We start from the raw sequence: 25,726 nt of genomic DNA on the forward strand, positions 1-25,726 counted from the left end.
AGTTATAATATAATCTATAATAATCTACTTATAACTGTGTATACACATTCGCTATTAAAATTTTTATTTTAGAAGTTGAAACATTTATGAATCATTATTTTTTTTTAAGTTATAACATATACATGATATATAAGTTCGATGGAAAATCATACCTATATGGCTATATACTCGCAAATTTTTTTTTTTTAATTACTAAAATATTATAATTATTTATTGACTCATATCCCCATAAAAATATGCGCCATAAATAGTATCATAATATCATGTTGCTATAAAGATTTTCATTAAACAAAAACTAAATTTATATTTAATAATTAATATATTTTGATAACGCTTTTTTTTTATACACGTTTTAGATGAGTTCTGAGCATTTATTTTTTGAATACGATCCACCGATCCCTATTCACATCACAATTTAATATAATTATACAAACACGGTATTTTTATATTTAAACGAGACGTTATCCTTTATATGATTTTATATCAAAGAGAGCAGTAAAATACAAGCTCTCTAAAACATCGATGTTTGGGCTTTTTTTTTTTTGCTCATCGAGCGATAAAAAACAACTACCAGCCGGGAGGTAATCCCCGTGATATCATAATAGAAACTATAGGACAATATACATTATGATAAATAATAATAATAATAATAAAATATAACATATAATCGCATAACAATATATACACATCGTGTAACAGTAATAATAAACGTTTTATAACGCTTACATGATGTACGCGCTGTTGGGGTTACGGTGTGGGTGAGCATAAAAAACGAACGAGCTGACTATTATATCATAATATATTATGATAATAGTATAATATCAAACATAATAACAGTATATCGGTACGATATAAACGTATATTTTGATTTCGAATCGCGAATGCGGCGGTGGTGGTGTAGAAATTACTTCCGAGATTATAATATATGAGTATTATAGGTACCTAACTCACTTTTTTATGTTGACTTTTTAATACAATATCATATCGGTGTATAAAAAATGACTACACTTGATTTTGTTCGACTATCATCATTCCGCGAACTTATTTTTAAATCCAGCGAATTCACGTCAAGAATTTGAAAATGATTTTCACTTCTAAATCGTCGAGTCCACAAGGTTAATCTTTCTGCAATACCCGTGCAACAGGTGGGACATGAGGTAACCTTCATAATATTATTAACTATTAATAATAATAACCGATCGAATGACCCACCGCGAAGGATTTATACGGTTTCGACGAGTTGCAGTGGTATTATAGGTACCTATATGTTGTACCGATGCAGAAGATGAAAACCGCAAAAACGATACTTGCGCGGGTGTGTTGTCTAAAACGAAATCAACACGACTAGGTAAACAAAAAAAAAATCTAACGAAATGAGAAGAGAAAAAAATTTTTTTTTTCTGTTCTCATTTCGTTAGTTTTTTTTTTTTTTTCTGTTTATCTGGTCGTGTTGATTTCGTTTTTGACGAACTAACTACGTATATAGTGTTATAATCATATTTCGTTGCTGGTCAATCTCTGTTTTTCTCAACAGTTCAGAGGGAAGAAAAAAACTATTGATAGGAATAATTTAAAAAAATCAGTGTACACCTCTAAAGAATGTAATAATATTATTATGAACTCTAATTCGTGTGATTGGGTTTTTCTGAAATAGTTATTAATTTTCGAAATCTAATTTCTACTAAAATTTTGTGAGATTGGTTTTGATATAATACAATTTTAAACGAGGGGTTGACTCCCATGTCTGGACACCCCCAACATTCAACAAAAAAAACCCTAATTATTGGTATTATCATTTGTTTTATAATATATCATTTTTATTTTAGTATAAATTATGTATATTCATTAAATGTCGGATAACCCCCGAAAAATCACTTAAAATGCGTCACTGACTATAGTGGTACCAACATAATATATTGAATTTTATTCAGTGTATTAATTATTAGTAAATTAGCATTACCTATATATAATTTTATATAATAGCACAATTATCACAATACAATATCTTAAATTCTATTTTTAGATTTTTTTTTTTAAATTTTATATTTCTATTTTTAATATTTAATATATAGCCATAGTATAGGTATATCGGCAGGTTTACATTTTATGATCGGTTGGGTGGGCGGATGACTTCAATGTTTGCCCCTATGAAGAAAATATACGTGACGCAGCACGATATCTGCAGCAGTGGCGGACCTAAAGTTGGCACCAAAGGTTGACCAAATTTTAATGGCATGCAAAAATTAAAATTATAAAAAATTATGCTGTTCATAAAATTTTGGTTATGAGAGAAATTCAAAGAACCAAACTTTATACCTTTTAAAAATTATAATATTTCTATGTAAAATGTATTAATAGTTACTATATTATTATTAGTACTATTTATTATTTACGAGTTTGGGCTCGTGAAAAATGTTCAAACATTTGACACTTGACCCAATAAATATTCGTCACCCCTGTTATGTATAACATTACGGTATTTCTGTGCAATTAAGTCATATTTAAGATAATATTATCATATCTTATAATATTATTACATACTCCTTAATAATCGTGACTTGTAGTCCGCAGCGTCCGGCGGTGAATTAGGCGTGTGATATCATTTGATTTCCGGTGTTTCGGTATCTAATACAATTCATAATTACGTGATCGATACACATCCGGTCTATACTACGTCGAGGCGGCGGTGAGTCGAAAGTTAGTTTTTATTATCAACACCACTAGTCATATTACGCTGTACAAAATTTGACCGCCACCTGTATAATATTATAATGTGATACTTGTGCTAAAAATGGACGGGAAATATTATAGCCATTACGTCCGTTCCTGCAGTTGTTGGTATTTAAAACTTAAAATTGTTGGTTCGTCAAAATATTAATAAGCCATTGAAAAAAATATGTAAAATTAAACACATTATAGGTAATGCGACGATGAAAAATAAAAATATCGAAATCATTTTCGCATAAGCAATTGATTTACAACAGTACGTATGATAATAATGTAAAATAGTATAATGTAATAATACAATAATATAATGTATAATAATATAGTATTACGGTTAGATACTTGCGATCTATTATTGCAGATTTAGGACAATTCGCTTGGCCATTATTTGTGAAATGTCCATAATGCGAAACAGTCATGACTATTAATCCAAATTCGTGTATATATCAGGCTAAACATTTACGCATTTTAAAGTCAGTGTTGCTTTTACTTTCCTATATGACTAATGACTATATATATATTATATATTGTGTTGACTCGCCAAATTCAATCCTGAAAAATATTTTCTCTCGTTTTTTTTTTTTTTTGGTAAAAGGTTTGATACGCTGATGTCGCAAACGTGAAATAAAAAATGACAATAAACACAAGCTATGTGAAAAATTATTATGAACGCATATTTTTTACTGTAGTTAATCGTATATATAAAAAAAATCAATTTACAAAATCAAAAGTATGTTATTAAATTGTTTTTACTGCGCTATACTAACGTTTCGATTTAATGAGAAACTTTTTTTTACTAAATTCAATAGTTTATAGTGTACGATGTCTGATATGTCTAATATATTTTTGTTGAAAACTTAAAACAAAAGTGCATATTTGTTGGTATAATAAATTGAATTGATCAAGTTTATACAATACTTATACATAATAATACGTAAAATCATATATTAACACGTTATAGAAGTGTGTTATATATTTAGTATTAAAAAAAAAAATAAAAACGAATATAAATACGGTTCCTTTTGTCATCGTTAAAACGAAGTGATGTGATAGTGGTGAGAAGGTACAGGTTTGTTTGCGAGCAAAAAAAGCTTCTAGTCGTGATGTGCATTATTTTGAAGTTTTGAAAACAAAAAGAGACCAATGCTATTTCTATATAAGCATTACGATTCGAACAATTTTCAATTTCGAGCACTGCATTTTATTATAACAATAAGACTCCCCGCAGTCACGCCTATACATATAGAAGAACTCACCATCCTGCGAAATAAAAATGCAATATAGGTAGGTATTTCTTATACTTATGGCTGTATATGTTGTATGAATAACAATTTTACCTGCAGAGCACTTAAGTGGTAACCAAGACTCGATAGTCTGCATTAAATGTGGGTAGACAACTTAAAATGTTAAGGCATAACGAAATCGAAACCATACTGCAATAATAACATACACGCAAGTTGAAAATGTATACGTCACGGCCGCCGCCTACACTGTTTCACAAAACATAAATGAATCATCTTCACGACCATCCATTATGTATTTAGGCGTACAAACTTTGCACACCAAAAAGCTAACAGCTGTACCGGTGACGTATCGAGGACTTTTGCTAAGGGGTGACCATAATTGTTTAGTACATTAGGAGCCAGACAGACAGCTGATATCCCATAGGTTCTGTATGATAATATTATAAATTTCTTTTACATAATAATAAGTTTGATCACGAAAAAATATCCAATTCTTCTTGATTTTCAGGACATTTCATGAAAAACCGGTATAAATTGGTAATAGTTGTAAATAACTACAAGACAATACATATAAACAGCTATACCACGGTTGTGGTTAGTGGTTATGCCACTGTGGAATATTCGGATACTTCTCTGGATATAGTTTACAAACTATATAACGGTAGTATTATGTACGCGGTTACGGTTCAAGAATTAAAAACAAAAAAAAAGATTCTAATGGTGGTGGGAGGGGTGATATATCACCCAGATCGTCCCCCGTAAATACGCCACTGAACTATATATGTCGACCTGTTTTATATATAATATATATTATTGTAGGATAGCGAGGTTTTAGATTATTCAATCGCTAAACAAATCGAGTGACGGACATCCAAGCTGTCACATAAAACGATTGAAGTTTGCGAACCATTTGTTTTCTCGCTCTGACTCACGAGCCTAATATAACAACAGTTCGAGTTCAGCAGCACCAACTCATTGTGTGCGAGCATTGATATCAGATTAAAAGAAACTAAAATTTAACAACATCATTTATAATATGCGTCTTTGTACGTTTGCTTGGTGAAGTATTTGAAGCATTATTTAGGTGAATAATAATTTTTATTTTTTAGTAATATTTTTTATATCCGTAAATCGCATGGATAAATTTAAATATCTCACGAAAATCGAACGCGCGAACACAAGATTATCGACGTTCTTAGTTTAAACAATTTATTTGATAACAGCTATATTGTAGGTCAGTGGCATTTGCAGCAGGCTCACAAAACGAGGTTGCTTTTGCTGAACGCAAATTTTCAATGATGAGCGTGAGTCAGAGAGTGAAAAATCCGAAATCCTCTTTACATAACAATATGCGATGAAAATTGAGAGATGAGATGATGGTAATGATTCCGTCGTGTTTCAGCTGATACCCAAAAGCATCGCCGCCATGGACGTCGATGATGATTACGTGTTGACGCCGTTGCAGGCCGAGACTGAAGATCCGGAACCGGATATGGGAGACAAAGACGGAAGTGAAGACGCAGCCGACGACACGGGAACGGCGGCCGATGACTACGTCCAATCACTGGTCACCATCGAGTCCAATTGGGAGAACGGTAAGTGATGTGTTCAAATCCAAATAAGTTTGCGAATTTTCAGGCGTATAGGTATAAAACTACAAGTGAAACCTTCGCGATAGTAATAAATTATTAACATTTTACGATGGGGGCAAAAAACATTTGGGGGGGGGAGTATTTTCTTAGTAAAATGTTGTGCTGCATAATTGTCAAGATGTTTCCAAAATCTAAATAATTGGAAAAATCAAAAATATTAAAATCCGTCTGCAGATCATTCGTCTTGCCTTGTCGGTAAAATACGATTGAGCGTGGTCTTTGAAATAATTAGTATTATCGGAACAACATTTTTTTCTGTGCTCCAACATTGCCAAATTCAATCATCCTATTTTGTAATATAAAGGATTTGTAACACTGGTGTTCAGCAGGGCTCCCACAAGGAGAGGGAGGTCAAAATGAGACCTATGGTAGTTGGGTGCAATGCAAATAATTAAATAATTACTTCAATATGATAGATTAGAAAATTGGTATTACTCGTTTTTGTTTTCCGTATGCAGTTTTGTCGAGTTCGGATCGCTCATCTCCAACGACGACGACGACCGTTAATACAAATAATATTATAACAATAGTCGTACGACGCGTGTAAGCATGTGAGTTAGAGCGCGTTAAATTGTTATATGCTTACAACTCCACGTATTACGCAGCATATTATATAGATATACACTATACATCAAACATAATCATTTTTATAAAAATCAAATAATACAATAAGTCATCCTACTATATGCAGTCAGAACTGGAAGGTTTAAATGCACTCGAATTCTCTATTGTTGTATTTTTACACTGCTATAGTGTACGTAACACCACAAAATGTTTTTTTTCTTCATATTTCATCGCGGAAAATAGTAGGTACAGTCTGCAAGTCTCGATAACTCGAAGTGGGAGAAAGATAAAAATTCGTTTCGAGATAACGTAGTACGCATTATTCGAGATACCTGATTAATTGAGCGTCGTAAGATTTTCTAGGGGAATATTGAAAAAAAATGTCGAGCCGTCAATTTTTCGAGTTATCGAGGTTCAAATTATCTCACGATTCGACTGTATAAAATATAATATTGTCTACAGTTCGGACTACAAACCAGTAAACTAGGTAGGCATACTAACGATTACTATTTATTGTTTCTCACACATCATCACTTTAGCCGCTGTCCCCTAAAGCTCTTGAACTGCGCCGTAGTCACGAATACGCGATTATAATATATACGTAACATATTAAATGAAATTTCGACATCGGTCGCCGTACCTATATATAGGTAGTATCGTAATAATGTTCTGTATCAGGGTTTCTCAACCTGTGGTACGCGAAATGTTCTCTTAAGAAAATGTCCCTTCATAAAATAAAATGGAATATAATTAAAAGTTATTCACAGTAAACATTATCATATCATTTTTTAGTCTCAAAATTATTCTAAATAAAATTTCTAGTTCACAATTCCACCACATGTCAAATGACGTATACATTTTTCATATAATAAGTGAAAAAACCGCAATTTCGTCATGGGGTACAATGGATACATGAAAATGTTCAAACCGTGTAGGTGGTATTCGGATGTAAAAATTTTGAGAATTGCTTTTCTATATAATATTTGTATGATATTGTTCAGCTACAGATGTGACCCTATGTCGTTTTATAGTAATGATTATACTGTCTTTGATTCAATTTAGCATGACTATATTATAAGTGACATCAAAACATGCATTGCCATAAAAATAATAATAATATTTATTTATGAAATTCCCCTTTAGTTGTCGTCTATATAATATATAATACAAGGTGTAACAGTCTGAACTGACTTTTGGAATAATTTTTGTTCAAATCAATATTTTTTACTTTTTTTTTTTTATTTTTTTGTTCATTAAGTGACTACATATTATATTATATGATACATTTTTTCATGTTTATTTTTTAGTACTTAAAATAAAAAAAATTTAAATTTAATAAAAATTTGTTTGGATAAATTCAATAGAGTCTATTTGTGAATCTGTTTTTAAAAATAATTTTAACGGTAAAAATATTTATCTAAGTCAAGTAGTTTATTTTTTAAAATTCAATATTATTTTGGTTAAATCGATTTGGAACGTAATACATTTTTCAAAAATATGATTTTTGAGAATTCGTTGACATGAGTTTATTTCTTGAATTATTTACTGATCATAATATACCTACCTACCCTAATAATAACAATTGTTGTCATATGTTTAGTTAGTATATATTTTTATTTTTTTTTTTTTGTCAGGTCTTTCTGTTACATCCTGTTTATATAGTGCATCTCTCTAATTTTTTTTTACAGTGTCGTAGAATACTTATGAAATTCGATAGTAAACGATTATTACCATTATTCTGAGGACGATACATCTTACATTTGTTTCGAATTGTTCAACGCACAACCATCGTTTTTTTTTTCTCCATAAATCAAATATAATAATCAAACCGAACTTGTCACGTAATCAACTCTAACTCGATTCGTTTTACGGAAATAACTTATTTAAATATTACAATATCACATTTGACTATCTCGAGTTAATGTAAACCATCCATCTTCTAGCAAACACTATAATACTATGATATATATAGATTGCGTCTGTGTTCCATTTGCCCGTAATGCAAATTATAATAATATAAAATATATAACCTGTCGATCGACCACATTATCACTAGATGCCCAAAATACATAGAAGTTCGTACAATTTTTAAAAACACAACTTCCCTCCGACTTGCTCTTAGCGAAGAAAACGCTTAGACACTTAGACCATAAATATCTGTAAATGTTATTTCTGTTCTGCACATTATTAAAATTGTAGACTTATAACCTAAGATGTTGAAATTAATACAAAAAAAATCTTAGAAATATTCGAAATCCTGTTTATATTATTATTGAAAGAATAACTTTAGTACAAAGCAATAGGAAATTTGAAATTGTTTTGGAAAATCAATAGTTTTTAATTATTACCGCCACATTTGCAATGTGTATACTGTATATATATACCTAATATATGAACAAAACGTGTGCGCATATTTTTACCCCAATTAGGTGTGTATTATAAGTCCATCGAAATCGGCAATTTTTTATTTTTTTTTTTTTTTTTTTGAAAGATCCATGCACCAAAATAATTTTATGCAACATTTTTCCAGTGAAAAAAAAACACAAACAACTAAAACAGCAGTATATAAAATACTATAAAATGTCCATTAAGAAAGTGCATCATCAACAAAATGCATCATCAACTCTTCATAAAAATTTCACAATATAAGACCTTTGATTCGCGTTATGCAACAGTGCCACGAGACAAAAATATGTTATCGATTAACCGCGATAACAGAAGTATTCTATTGCAATTTCTTTTTTATTTAAATAAATAATTCGCCGGCGTCTATATATGGCCATTGGCACGCAAGGAGTTTAAGATTAACAATTTTTAAGAATACAATATTTACAAATGATATAAACAATAACAGATTATAAGCTATTTATAAGATTGGTTTTAATTAAAAAGGTCATCGTGTGACTTATGGTATCTGGATGGAGAGCTTCCGACATGACATTTGAATATTTGATACCCATTCTATTGTAATATTATTAACCTACGATTATGTGTAAATCGGGAGAGTATATTATTATGAAGATATTTTGCCGGAATTATATGCGTTACACGTCATACACACATAACACATACCAGGTAGATACGGGTATACGCGTTATTATTATTATCACTACATTATACGAAACTCGTTCAAGACCTATGTCATAAATATTACTACAGGAATAACAAAAACTAAAAAGTCAAAAACCCAATAAAATTATTAATTCAAAAATGTAAATAATGTATGGCATTGTATAATACGATATACGTTCCTATATAACACTATTGTAATACAACCGTAGTTGGTCAGTGTGCATATTAAAATCTCTACACACGTAAATAATTATTCTTTTTTTAAATATTAATGCGTGTCATATATTGACGTTATTAAAAAATAAATCGTATAGTGTACCTACCTATATACCTCACCGAGAAAATGAATTCCAAAAAATTTATGGAACATTTTATTTTGATTACACGAAAACGTAACGAAATACAGTTCAAAATACAATAAATAGTACGAAAAAAATTCACACTCTACAGGTTTATCGCGGAATAACGCGTCAACACAGTGAATACTTTTCGCATCACATCTGTGAGTAAACAATCCGATAACTTTATCGGATAGGGTAAATGCATTATATGCTTACGAAAAAAAAGATGTCCGTCACCTAAGTCATTCAGAAATGTAAAAAAAAAAATAAATAAAAAACCTAAGAACACGCGTACGCATTTTTCTTTTTGAATACGTCTTACCAAATGAGCTTTTATGTAAGTGCTATAAAAGTGCAACTTACTTTGTTTCATCATTTTTTTTTCCAATTCTCTGCGCAGCAGTTTACTATTCCTTCGCTTATATTATTCATGTACCGGTAGGTCCTGAGGAAAAATTTTGTACGTAAGTTTAAGCCATCACAAAACGAAAAATGACATTTATGGCGAACAATCAAAATTGTATATTATCAATATTTTTATCGTTATAAGTTGTTAGATATTTCATATCATATACTTAACATATACATTTTTAATTTCATATATTATTTTGAATAGGCAGTAGCAGTAGAACATAAAATTTCGATGTTTCAAAATCAATTTTCAGTAACTATAGTAGTTTATTAGATATAAGAGCGGTGTTTAAAATTTGGACGACCGGAGAAATGGACCAATACATTTTGCGGGGTACTTTTATCTCTGTATCACTCCGCTCCGCTCGTCGTATAATATATCTTTAAATATACGTCTTATAAATAATGACTAATAAACTACTCGTCGAAATCTGTTTTTCAACGATCGAAATAAAGTCCAAATAATATTCTACTAAAACTTTATTGTATTTTTTTTTTTTAATTATGTCTTCCGCTAAACGTGTGGAGCACCCTAAATTATTTATACATTTAGACGACGTTTTGATTATTACAAACCTCAAAATCGCCGTGCACATGGACGAACAATCGGCTAAATCGTCATTGTTTATGAATAATCCATTCGGTGCCTACTCTCAGTGACACCGAATCTTATGTTAAGGTGGGGCCGTGGAAAGACAAATTTTGAACACTTAGGATAGGGCCGCTTCATACTCACCGCACTCTCCTCCAGCCATTTTTGCCGATATTAAAATACATTTGGCGGGATTCTTGAAATATTTTTCGTCCTACTATAGATTTTTAGGACTTCGGCGCCACTGCGGCTACTTCTGTTGTACCTACCCTGCACGTCTCGCGGGTCATCGCAGCCTCTCGCCGACCGAAACTGCAGACGTCATTCCACCATATAATTACATTATATATATCAGCAGATATTTCGAACACGGTTAGGTACTATTTTAGATGCCGAGCAGGAGTATATATCCGATCCCGGTTTCCTCGCTTACATCGCGAGAAATACAAATATAGAATTTAAACATATTATTATAATATCATTTATACATACTTACAACACACACACGCACACCCATCGCGAGGTGGCGGCGGCGGCGGCGGTATAGTGAATAACGACAGGTCGTTAGTGCCGCCTTATTACGTTATATAGGTGAAGGCGTTACACGACGGTTGTACAGACTGTGTAGGCCATTAATGAAAAATCTCCCGTAAGACCGTGTACGACGACTTATATCGACGCATATAATATACGTGCGACTATTACTGTACACACACAAACATATTGTGTATATATAGACACAGCTGCTCCGAGTTCCAAACTGTCACTATATAGATCTGTATAATTTATATTATTATTATTGTTGTTGTTATTAATATAATTATCATTAAAACGGGCGCCAGACAAGGCGACCGTCTATTAAGGCAGTTTGCACGCGATTGATCGACACATTTATATTTTTGGATCCTCGCGCGCGGTTAGGTCCCGGGGACAATATAATAATTATACCTGTAGCTGCATTGGCCAACCGACGTTAACGTATACCAGATATACAGTGACATATTATACAGTGGGACCTCGACAACTCGAACCTCATCATCAATAAGTCGAATTTCCGATGACTCGAATGAATGCCTTGGCCCCTGCGTTACAACACGTCATCATGATGATTTTCGAAAACTCGAATTTTTTTTTAACCGATTCGAATTATATCGAGGTTTCGCTGTAATTCTACATGTGCCATACCGCGTGGTATCGAGACGGTTATACGCGCGTTCAGACTCCAGAGCTACCCCCCTCCAAAAAAAAATATATAAAAATCCACGAGGACCTATTATTGTTTTGTTGCTGCAGCAGTGGCAGTGCTGGGGAACGTGTTGTTATTGTTTTAAAAGTTATCATACATTTCATACGATTTTGGGCGACTTTTCGATGAGTCGACGATGAGTTCTTGTCAGTTGTCATTGCCTCGACCTACGGCTTGTCTCGAAACTCATTGATTATTGATCCATATATTATATGTATTATATATGTGTGCAAATGGGGTTTTTCGCGATTCGTGTCAACGCAGAGTACTTTGCGTCTTCCCGACCCCGAGAAAACCTTCGGAGGACATTTTTTCACAGTTAATTCAATATTCATATACTTCGAATTCGATTTTCATAAAAGCAGTAGGGAATATAGTTCATGAAAAGTTAACAGGACAGTTTTCAAAACCTCCGTGGCGGTAAAAAAGCGACTTATAATTAGGTCAATAATTTTGTTCCTGCGGCTGTATCAATGACGACAAATTGTGTTGAGTTTATTAATTATTTTTTTGTCTTGAGAAAACTTGATTTTTTAAAAATAGTTTCATTTAAGCTCTTCCCAGTACCTACGTAATTATTTGTTTTTAATTTTAATTTATAGCAATTATAAATATAACAATACAACAATTATTCCCGAGTAAAATATAATAGGTAGGTGACTATTGTTATAAAGAACGAATTTCTCGATTTAGTTAGGTTTAGTAGTTCGGTTTTAAATTTGTCCAATTCACGCGGTGGCGGGTAATATTATAATTGAGACTGTGTGCGCTTGCGAAAACATAGAAACTAAAACCATTCATTTAATTAATTTGTTTACAAAAACAAACGTCGGGACAAAGCAATCCTTTGACGTACATTATAATATCCATCATGGGTTTTACACGTATTATATGGGTTCACATTCGGCGTGTGAACGGACCATTTCTACGGCACATTTACCGCGATTAGTTCTGCTGCACTGATTATACGACTTCTCACCTGCCTGCGCAAAAGCAATAAAAAAAGAAGAAAAAACCGTATAATTAAAGCTGGTGTGTGTGTGTATTTTACTATTTTAACGTGTTCCTACACTGACAACCGTACGCGCACAAAGTCGGATTATGTTTTTCTTTTCGTTACTTATTCGAATGCTTTCTCACGCGGCGAGCGAACATCTTCGCGCGACGACCGAATGTAGGTCAAATCGTGATCAATTACCTGCCGGACATAGGTTCCGCATATCTGCAATATAATATAATATATATATATATATATATATATATATATATATATGTATTGGTACCTTCGTGGTTTAGGTCGGACGTCCACCCGTACGATGGTATCTCGTCAACGAAATGTTTTCGATGATTTTAAATCAACAACGCCAAATAACCCGTTGACCGGTTATTATTGTTGTTTGACGTCCACGCCGCGCCGCATTAATATTATTTTATTACCCAAAATAATAATATACACGACCTCAGTGAAAATTAAATATGGCGATTTCTACTCTTCCTGCGCGGGTTAGAATTGCATGAGAACTAAAAATTTGACCGAAAAGTGACGAACGCGTTACACGCATACAATAACCCAACTGTCGGAAGTTCTATTATAATGTACACGTGATTGTAAATTCTTTTACATCTAAGAGGGATCGAAAGACGAAAATAGAAGTTATAAAATATTGTAGAATGATGTACTCCATGAACCAAAAGATTTTTAACCTACATAAAGCAAGTATTTCCAGGATAGTTATGTGTTAAGTATGGGTATGTATTAGCATTTTTATTAAACATTAATAAACGATGACAGCAGAGGAGTAGTAGTGTTCATACAGATCCTCCTCTGCTGTCGGTTTAAACGGAAAAAAAAAAAAAAAGTATTTCCAGAACTAGTCATCACCCACATCAACGTCATACCGCAATTAATAATAACGGTCATGAGCACCCAATCGTTTGTTTAAAATGTTCTATTCCGGTGTTTGAACAACCGAATACCTCCCGCGGAGACCTGAAAACCGAATAAATGATCAAAGTCCAAAGCCCCCCCCCCCAATTTTATTCCAGCTGCTGATGTTGGGTTATTATTTGTCGGTACAACATGTGTATGAAATTGGAGTTATCGAACAAGCGCATATTTTGATCCATATTCGTGGCGCGTTTGCTCCGTACAATATTGTTTGTTGCGAGCTCGCAAAAAAAAAAAACATAAAAAAGGACAAAAATGAGAATGATCAATAAGGGGAGAGCGCCCGGGTGGATTAAACGTCTAGCAAATCCCATTTGAGATGATGTGAACACGTCTGTTTTCTTCGCCATCCCCCCGGGAGACCGTTATTCTTCGTCGATCTCATATTATACTGTCCCGACTACCCCCCGCCCGGCCTGCAGTGTCGTATATTGTTTTTAAATAAGTCGCCGCGGCCAAAAAACCGTGTCCTGCAGAGCACTCAACCACCCATTGCCCTCATGTTTACCGTGGGCGGGGGAGAGGGGGGGGGACCTAACGACTTTTCCACGAACGACGTCCAAAACGTATATACACATCTATACTGTACGGGTATTGAATAAACGGTTTCGTGAAAATCGTTTAAAGTTCGGGACGAATGATGAAACGAGTGCCCGGCATACCCAGCAAAGTGCGTCAGTCAAAAGTTATGGTCCGCTAGTCAAACGCTTATTGATAAGGACTGCTGTAAAAAACTCTCCGTATAAATCGGCGTTTTTAGAAAAATCGGCCGACTCGAAAAAACAAGAAAATCCGCTGCGACAGAAAAATAGAATCGTCAAAACATTATGTGGGTGAATTATACTGCGCGCGTATCATTTGAAATTCCGTGATGGTGATGTAGCGCGCAGTGCTTCTCAACCTATTTTGTTATATAGGGCCCCTAAATTTAATGTAACACTGTCGTCCCCTCCCATTGTTTACAGGAGCAGGATTTAGGGGAGGGCTGGGTGGGCTGCAGCCCAGAGGCCCCCACAAAATCAGGATCCCACCAAAGTATGATATTCAAATTAGGATACAGAAAAATATTTTATCGATACATTAAATACTTATATTTACATATACGCGTAATTAAATAATATTGAACATTTAAAAATTTAATTTTACTAACAATAATAATAGATGTATTCGCGTTTGTCGACAATGAACGGTGTCTAAGAATCTAGATAAGATAGTTTTTTTATGCCATCCGTAATCAGTGTTGATTTTCAAAACGTTATTGATAAGTTTGTACAAACGAAATTAAAAAAAGTTCCAGGCATTTAATTTTAATAATTACCCGACATTATTATTTTTATTATTCTTTATTTAATTACTTACACCTAACATTATGATGATATTACTTATACTCAAGCCTGGGCAAGTTAATGATAATTTTTAACTGAGTTAAGTTAAGTTAATGGAAAACATTTTAAAAAGTTTAAAGTTAATAGTTAATCTAATTCTTTTTTTAACTCAGTTAAGTTAAAAGTTATATGAACATTTTCAATTAACTTATTAACTTAAGTTAAGTTATTTTTTTTATTTATATAATATCTATATAAATAATAAAAATCATAAATATTATTGACCACAGGAAATAGCCAATAGCTTTTCTATACATAGGTATTGAATTAATAGAATTATGTAGTAGGTATGAAAAAAATACAAAATTGAAAATGCCGAAACAGATCAATCTTTTGATTTATTAACACACTAATACAGACAACTGACAAGTATTATGTACTTTTTTTAAATTATTAAATAAAAATAACATGGTGTTTAAGAATGTACTCTGAATACTTTTTCAGGAAACTAAAAGTCTAAAACTGTTTGAGAATATAGCCAACTATATACTTCATTATATTTATTATTTAATTATTTATAAATTAACTTAACTCGAATTTGATTAAAAGTAACTCGTTATTTATTAAGTTTATATCAATTAAAATAAGTTAAGTTAAAAATTAAGTTTATGAAAATTAAATTTTAAAAAGTTAAGTTAAAAGTTAAAATTAACTTAACTTTTAACTTTTTAACGCGTTTATGCCCAGGCTTGCTTATACTATAGTTGTACTTGATTTGATTGTTTTCATAATTATTTATTATTAAATAAGTAGGTAGTTAAATTGTTACTATACTATGCATAGTAGTATACTATAAATATTATAATAAATGTTATTTAATAAGTAAAAAATATATTTTATTATTTATGTGTGAAGGGCCCCCACAATGCATTCCGCCCAGGGGCCATCACATACCTAAATCTGCCCCTGATTGTTTAATAACGGTAATCTAACATTAGACTTTATATTATGTATATCGACTGCAGTGATTAATCGTATGGTCGGTCATAATATTATTATATAACTAAATAAACGGAAAAATTTTAAAATATGTAATAAATATTTCGAGGCCCCTCAGTCATCGTATATGGCCACGGCCCTCAGGTTGAGAAGCGCTGGTGTAGTGCGTATAACGTGCAGTACGATTACAAGTGAATTTAGCTCTCGAAAAATGTAAGTTTTCCCCGAGAGAACAATACGAAAAGTCGAAAACTATGCCAACGACCCGTTTGTCTCCAAGTATATAAGTACATTACCATGTACACACACGACCTTATAATATATATTATTATCATATACATATTATAATCCGACGTGGTATCGAACGTTTAAGTCGTCGATTGGCGCGGGCAATGCGCTGTTGCAGCGACCACGATAATAAATGATTACAATAATAATACATTACGTACCTACGACATGCGGTCGCGATTACCGCGATAATTAAATAAAAACCATCGTAGTCGTCATCGTCTCCTGCATGTAAGCGCGTGCGCATAAAATAATTAAAAAAAAAAAAAAATGCTAATCGCGTCCCAGAGTTGTGCGATCGGACGGAGTAGTGTAGTAGGTAGTAGGTACCTATACGTAAAAGGTTTGTTTTGGTATATATTTACATCTCGTCGTGTACGATTATATAAATATAATAATAATAATAATATATTATATTACGCCGGATGGGTATATAACATATATTATACACTATTATATACGATATATATATATATATATAGGTAGGTACTTATATATAAATATTTCTCAAACGAGCTGGAAACGTTCCAGCGGGATAGACGCGACAACAACAATAAACCTAAACCGATATGCATATATATATATATATACGATGCGGATTGTATTATGGTATGCACAGGATATATATTATCATTATATATATATATGTGTGTGTGCCTATAATGCGGTCTTTAATTGGATAAATCGTATAAAATAATATGAGCTAATAGAATTAATCGTCCGGCGTTATCGGCGGCGACGGAACATTTCTCTTTTATTTATTTATTTATTTTTTTTTGAATCGTGTTTGTACTGCAGCTTATCTCTCACCCTCTACACACACACACACACCCATACTCCGAAGTGCATTCCCCCCCCCCGCACGTTGTGTATAGCTATATTATGCTCGCAAAGTTTTTACGCCTCGGCGTTAATATAGGTACCATTAGGTAATATATAATAATAAAATATATGGAGAACCAACCGATCAGAGAATTATCAGACGATTTTCCGTCGGTCTTACGGTGTGCCATCGCCATCGTTTTCCGCGCAAAGGTATAATTTTTCCGCGGATATACATATATGTACATATTTTTTTTTTATTTGTATTTTTTTTTTAAACGAACCCGCAACAACACGAGTCCACTGGCTTTAGATGCTTATACGATATAATATTTACATGATATGAAAGATGTTTACGGGTTCTAGTTTGTTATAGCTTAGAAATGTTTTACATGTCGAGAATATAATGTACAATTAAGTGGATTTAAGATATTTGAACATTTTCTCGGTGTCGTCTGGATTTGGAGCTTCGTGAAGGTGTAGGTTGCTCGAAATTTGTAATTCGTCCCCGGAGTCTTTGTAGTTCCGACAGTCAGTGGCGTACTTAGACCTGAATTTCGGTGGGGGGAGGATGACCTCCCCCCCCAATGGTATTCCACTGCCGACAGTGGCATATTATGTGTTTGGTCGTGAGGGGTTCGTCGCATATGTAGAGCATTGGGCTGGTTCCGATCTGGTCATTTAATGTTTGTGTGTGACTTATATCTACATAATATTTTATCATACTTATATAAGGTATATATATAATACATATATATGCAGTAATGTTTCCATAGAGTAACAAACCATAAAAAAAGAAGAAATACATATTTTTTTTTAATTTTTGACTATATATCCTAAATTTAAAATGAACATAAATAAAATACTATTTAATATCAAATAAGGTTAATCGTAATCATAGGCGCAAATAGGGGAGGAGGGTTTAGTGGATATTAGCACCCTCAAATATTGTTAATAATTATAATTAATAATAAAAATAATTCATGTTTATTATGTCAAAAACTTCACCCCCCCCCCCAAAAAAAAAAAAAAAAGCAAAAACTTAAAGGAGAAAATGCATAGCTTAAGTGCCTTTAACTTTTTTTTTTATAGAAATTGCACCTATGATCGAAATGCATAAATTCAAGTATAATAGGTTTTTAATAAACCGTCGCGCAACGTCACGGGATAGTTGACCAATACGTCTTATGCAGTTATACCTATTACCGACACTCGACAGAAATTTAAAAATAATAAATATTACAGAAAAACGAATCTCGCAAAAATAATTGCTGTCGGTGGTATTTGCCGTCTGTCGTCGGTCTTTTATTCTACTATATGCGTGTATAATTTATTTTAATTTTTATAATATTTAAAAGTATGTATTATTAATTTTTTGATTTTCAATTAAACCTCTCTCCAATACCTTTATCGTTAAAAAAAAAATTAAATAACTATATTTTGGCGTTCTTCGGCGTAGTATAATGTCATAAAAAATGATTGGAACATCGCTGCATGTTATAATATAATTTACCTGCGTGTATTAACGACCTACGATTAACGACTGTGTAGTGAGACTGTGAGAGGAGTAGGGCGACGCCGTCGGACCGTCGTGATAATATTGTGAGCATATTATAATATAATAATAAACACTATTATTAATTATTATTATTATTGTTAAATTTCAGTGTAAATGTTATTATACCCAAATCGGAAACGCCCGACGAACCTTGACCGAAAACTATCGTCTCTCATCAACTCCGCACAACCGTTTTTTTTCTTTTCAATTTCTCCCACTCGTCAAAAATCATTCGTTCAATAATTATATTTAAACGGAAAACCAACAGCACATAGTGCACGTCATTTACATATTATTATACATAACTCGCAAAATTAATTTTTTTTAAGGTTTTTCGATGCTCTGTCGTGTATATGTAAAAATGTTTGGAATAATCGAATTAAAATTCCAAATACTAATATAACATAAAAATGTTAAATACCTACTAAATTCATAATTTGAACCATGCATATACATCGAACATACATAACCTAACCTTAACCAACCATACCTACACATTATTTATTTATTTATTTAAATGATTAATATTCGTATCAGTGGTATGTTTTTAGGCACATATTACGTCGTATTATGTTATTATGTACAATATACACTTTATACATTTTAAATTTTCGTATGCAAAAATATATCAAATAATTACATAAATTACCACAAAAATAGAAAATGTTCCAATTAAATAAATCGTACCTACCTACATTTTTGAACATAATACCAGCCGACTTTGCACAATATTCGAAGCTAAAAAACTTCGAATTACAGAGAGTTCGAATTGTTGAGTATTTCGAAATAAGGAGAAGGCAAAAAAAAATCGAATTACTGAGAGTTAAGAATCAAATTTTTTTTAGTATTATACATAATAATTATTGATTTTATACATTAGAGTTATAATATTATATTGTTCTTAAATCGTTTATTAAACTATATTATAATTATACTATGTAAATTAAGTTATGATTTTAAAAGATTATTATTTAAAAAAAAAATCTTTTATGTTTTCTGCTTTATCCAATTTAGTTTCATTTGTTCATAACTTTTTACATTTGATGAATATAGATCGAATTACCGAACGTTGAACGAATGATACTTCGAATTGCCGCGTGGAAGTGGTCAGTTTTCCTAAATTTTAATTTCAAGCTATCGGGTGTTCTTAAATGCATTGTTTTTATTAGAATTACCACATGATTTTCAAGGGATCGAGTATTTACTTCGAATTACCGAAAAATTTGAATTATTGAACGTTTGAATTATCGAGGGTCGACTGTATAAGTTATTAATAACACATAATAATGTAATATAATGTGTACCTAAAAACTAAAAACATACCTCTGATATGAATATTAATTGTTTAAATAAAAAAATAATAATTAAGTGTAGGTATACCTATATACGATGTATGCATGATTCAAATTATGAATTTTATTTCCCTTTGACATTTTGTTCAATCATCCCAAACATTTTTACACAAACGACAGAGCATCGAAAAATCTTTAAAATAAAATTATTTTGTAAGCTGTACCTGTATACGGTGTACAGTATTAACTAACAAAATAAAGCAGATAGAGTCCACGATAACAGTTATTGCAACATTTAACCTGGAAAAACTCAACAAAATGTCCAAGTTATTATTATATGATGAAATATGGAATTAGATGATTAGAAGTATGAATAAAATATTACTGGGATTAAACAAAGAACAACAAACGCGTCTTAAAAAATTGTTTGGTACGTGACCAAAACGATCGGCGCTTGGGAATTACTGTGTCTGAATACACCACCGTGTTGGTTTTGATGCCATCTACATCCTGGAATAAGTCCTCACAAGCGACGATGAACGGCACCGCTAAATCGGATTCATCTATCAAAACTTTGCACTCTACCTTTTCGGTCGTTGGCAATTGGATCTCCTCGTCGATTGTCGACAGCCTAATCTTCGACATGTAACGGTAAGTTTCCCTCAAACTATCTTCAGCTAAGTAATTGTCACGTCTCGTCGCCTCCACCAAATTCGCGTAGTCTGACAAAGTTTTTTTCAAACTATCTTCAGCTAAATAATTGTCACATCTTGTCGCTTCTTCTAAAGGCTCGTAGTTCAACGAAGCTGCAGAAGACATGAACAATGATCGACGACAAGGTTCTACTGCAGTCTGGGTAATAACGGTTTCGATGCCATCTGCATCCTGGTGTAAGTCCTCACAAGAGACGATGACCGGCATCGCTAAATCAGATTCGTCTATCAAAGCTTTTGACTCTACCGCGACTTTCTTTTCGGACGTTGGAATTTGAATTTCCTTGTCGGTTTTCAACAACTGAATGTCCGGCATTGAATGGAAAGTTTTTTTCAAATTACCTTCAGCGAAATTATTGACACTCGTCGTCTCCTCTAAATCCACGCAGCTCAATGAAAATAATAAAGACATAATAATATAATCTTTTTGTCAGGAAGTTTTAGAATTAAAATTGAATTGTACAGAAAAAAAAACTCTTCGTAACAATCTTTAGACAATTATAAGAAAACAAAAGAAACAAACAGATGAACACTATAACTAATATACCGTTGCCATGAAAACTACATTTGTATATGGTTTCTCAAGTGTGGAATACATTTTAATTCAAACTTATTACAATCAAATAAACTCAAATAATTAACAAATATTAACGAATATGAACAGAGTTATTTACTAACATGCTCAACCTCGTGTTTTCCTTTGGTAATAAATGTATTCAAACTATGATTGCGAGACCAACATTTTTCACTGTAAATTGTTGGGCGTATGATTTTTTTCAAAATCTTTTTCGTTTTTAAGGGGAGAATGGATGTGAGCGTTCTTACCAAAACACTGTGTGTACATCATGTGCTTTAATAATTCATTATCGAGAGGGTATGTTTTCAAAACCTACGAGCTCGTCGTTATTATTACATTCACGGTTCTCTCTGCATCACTAACTCATAGTATTATTATTACCTATATATGATAAAAATTTGAATTCGCAATAATAATATTTCAAATTCACATTCAAATTTCCATAATAATTTTATAACTCAACACCGTATCATTCATTGTGTTAGATTTCTCCAAGTACACTGATAATAGTAGAAAAATGTTCAACTGCGTACACCACCGATATAATATATTATTTACCTATGCGTAACGTAAGTTATATCATTTATTTGCCGCGTGATCTCAATTTTTTTCTTACTTTACATATTATAATACCGTAATTATTTACAGGGTTATTTTTTAAGCATGCTAATCCTATTTTTATGGTTAAATTATATGCATAGAAGTGTCTTCACTGGAAGGCTTCTTAAATCTGTCCTTTCTTCAAGTCACTTTATTCACTTATCTATTTTACTTATTGTTCAATTTTATGTAACAGATTGTAAATAAAAAAAATTATATGCATATATATTAAAATTTGAATTTTTGGAATTTTTCAATATCTTGAAGACCATTTTTCAAATCGTTTAAATTTTTTGTGACACTTTTAGGATAATCTTGTGACAACCCGAACTTCAGATTTTTAAATGGGAACCTTCTTTTTTTTTTATTATTAATAAGCAAATTTTTTTTGAAAAATTTTGATGTAGGTATATCATCTCAATCAAAATTTAAGCTATTAGTTTTTGAGTTATGTAACATTGTGTTTTAAGGATAATATTATATCTATGGTAATAAGTTAAGTATAGGAAACTACTATTTATCTAAATCAAAATTTTCAAAAAAATTATTCGCTAAATAGTTTTCAGTAAACGGGGGGAGGGGGGTCTCATTTGAAAAATATAAGTTTGTATCCCCACATATACTATACACGAATACACCTTAATGGGGGGTGAGCATGGTTAAAAAATCACTCTGTGTATAAATGGTGTGAGTTTCGTGTACCTGTGCAGGCGTTTGGTAGAAACTGCAACAATTTTACATTGGGAGAAAAAATAATGGTTTGGAATAGAATAATTTATTTCTCTTTGATCGGTTACCGCGTTATATTATGTCTTTCGATTACGAGCATTATAATATAATACCGGTTTCGGATAACGACTTGAGGGCGTGCTCACTCGCGAGTCGTGAAACAAAGCAAAGGACACCGATCAGAAATAATGTGCTGCGCGGAGACCTCGCTCTGAACGTATTATATTTTCAAGCCGCCACAATAACGCGGAGATTTTAATTGGAGTGATGCGCGATCGCGTATATTTGTGTGTGTGTGTATGTGTGTGCGACAATGTCCAATAATTGCGAAAATACTTCTCAAATGACTGCTACCACAATAATATAAAATATAAATATAATACTTGAACATGCGCTGAAGGAATAATAAAACGTATAAATTTCTCACGTTTGAACCGCCGTCGTAACCATTGAACGGGTAACGATGGATCTAAATGTACATTATTATTTATTATTATACGAGTTTGAATGATAATTTTACGGAACGACTGCAAACCGATGGGCATTAAACAACATACGGTTAATCGACGTCCCTTGTACTTACCTATTTTTAACATGAACATTTTTCGTTTTTCAATATGTACATTATTATAAGCTCACACCCTTAAAAAAAAAATCGGTCCCCGTCGACGGTGAGCATAGTGCGTACTATATTCATATATAAATAATACAAGCTAATACAAAATTGCACTTTGTTGCCCGTTAAAAATACCAACTCCACGTGATTCGAAATTTGTGTTTGATTCGTCGTTTAATATCCGGCGTAGCCTACACAGTTATATGTTCAAAACTTCCCGTTGATTTACCATATCTTCTGAATCTCCATTACCATTTCTCGCAAATCTTGTTATGGTGAAACAATTTTTTTAATAATCGGTAGCCTGCAATAACTATAAATTGATAATTTCTTATTCGTTCATACTAAATTTTGTACAACCAATATAGCAGCCCTATAATAAACAAAATTATATTTATATTAATCGTCATTATTATATTATTCTCGGGTTATTTCAAAAAATTAGGTGTAATAAAACGTTTTACACACTGTACATCATATACTAGACAGATGCTCGTTTAGACTGTTAACTGTTTAGAGCGTGAAAATGAAAAAAATCTCATTTATTTTTTATTTTTATATCACCAAATTCATTAAAAAATATTAAATAGAATATTATTATTACTGTTGTGGTGTTGGATTCGTAACACCACCGCCGACAAATTAAAATATCATTTTTTTTTTTTTCATACATTATATTTATAAATGTTATTACACAATTATAATAACGACGCGACGGTTGGCGCATAAAAGTTAATGGACATATTTTTTCAAACTAGACTTTGGTCTTATGGCAATATTGTCTTGCGGTCATTAAACGAAACTATAACAATAAACGGTCTAAAACAATATGACATTTTATACATCAACAGTTTTATCTATATAAGAAAGAAACCGTTACGCTTTTATTATTATTTTTTTATCTACGGCCTAAGAGATTAGCATATCAGAAACTTTGTTTTCTTGACTTTACCTATAATAAAATATTTATAAGGTTAACTTAAAAATAAAGATACGAAAATGAGTTTCTAGAAGCGAGCGAAAAAAATAAAAACAAAACCTCTAACACAATTACAACAAAATACATCACGTATTATTAAAATAAATACAATAAAAAAAAATAATTAGATTTTAACATGCACTTATTCAAAACTGTTCTTATAAAATATTTTTTAAAAACTTTATTATTATTTGAAATTACAAGGTTTCTAACATAAACTAGATCGTAACTTACTTAACGAAAATATTGATATTTAAAAAAATTGTAAAAACTCAGCCTTTTGACTTAAATAAGTGTTTTTACCATATAAATTTTTCTAAAAATCAGATTTACAAATTGATCATATTGAATATTTTGAAAAAAAATTTTATCAATTTTTAGGTTTTTCATTTTCAGTATTAAAAAATAAAAAATAAAAAAATGTATTCTAAAAATGTAGCGAAAGTGTCTATGGATTATATTTAAAAGACATTTTTAAAAATATTGATTAGAACAAAAGTTATTTCATTTGTCAGAATGTCAGATCTCTGTGGGACACCCTGTATAATCTAATATTATGTTGATGTAAACAACAAATTAATCTCACGATATACACTACTGTATAATATTATACTACTATGATTTTGTAAATTTAATATTTTGATTAAAATATAACATTGTCTAACAAAAAATATGTTGTTTTTATATTTTAAAAATGGAGTGTAGTGGCTTGGCTCCCACGGCTCAATTAAAAAAAATTTCCTATAACCCCCCTCCCCCCCCAATAAAAAATCCTGAGAACGCCTCCGATAGTTTATAGCAGGGGTGGCCACAACGAGCTGTATGCGGCTCTCGAGTGAGTCTCTTGTGGCACATTTGACACCAAACTTAGAGTAAAATGAATGCATAATATAATAATATAAAAAACACTTCTCAAAAGTAAAATGCCATTTATTAATGTGTATCTACCTGAACAATAATGATCTGTGTATTGTAAAAATTAATGTTCCTTTATTTGTTATAGAGTTAAAAATGTTTATATCATAAACACACCTATCTATTTTAATAATGTTGCTCGCACTTCGAAATAACTCCATACATTTGTGGCTCCTAAAATTGAGTTTAGTGCGGCCACCACTGGTATAATATAGGCGAAACTAAATACCAAATTGTATATTTGTATGCTCGTTAGGTCGTCGTGTTTATATCGTATAGTTAATAATACGATTTTTTGGTCTATATACATCATATACTATATTATATTATCGTTATGGTACGTATTCGTCCCATAATGCTCATCCGAAAAATAGCCGTCGGAAAACACTCCAATACAATATTATTCCTAGCACAGACTGCATAGCACCGTCGACGACGCAAACAATTTAATGTGTATAAAAAATATGACACAATTATATTACGTACTCATGTGGTATTTATAAATGTACCGTCAATTTT

At 31.9% G+C, this 25,726-nt stretch overlaps 1 protein-coding gene across 3 annotated transcripts in view; it reads left to right on the forward strand.

Annotated features, from left to right (window-relative positions):
- The window catches only part of rols (zinc-RING finger and ankyrin repeat domain-containing protein rolling pebbles), a 215,716-nt gene that overhangs the window by 58,659 nt on the left and 131,331 nt on the right, over positions 1–25,726 (forward strand). For all 3 annotated transcript variants that reach the window (XM_089228577.1, XM_089228579.1, XM_089228578.1), the window contains exon 2: positions 5,371–5,563. In XM_089228577.1, coding sequence (XP_089084703.1) covers positions 5,371–5,563 — 193 coding nt within the window. The remainder of the gene's footprint in view (positions 1–5,370; positions 5,564–25,726) is intronic.

The sequence above is a fragment of the Diuraphis noxia genome, unplaced genomic scaffold (assembly GCF_037042655.1).
Source record: "Diuraphis noxia isolate RWA-SAM2 unplaced genomic scaffold, SU_Dnox_SAM2 contig0005, whole genome shotgun sequence".
NCBI classification, from domain to species: Eukaryota; Metazoa; Arthropoda; class Insecta; order Hemiptera; family Aphididae; genus Diuraphis; species Diuraphis noxia.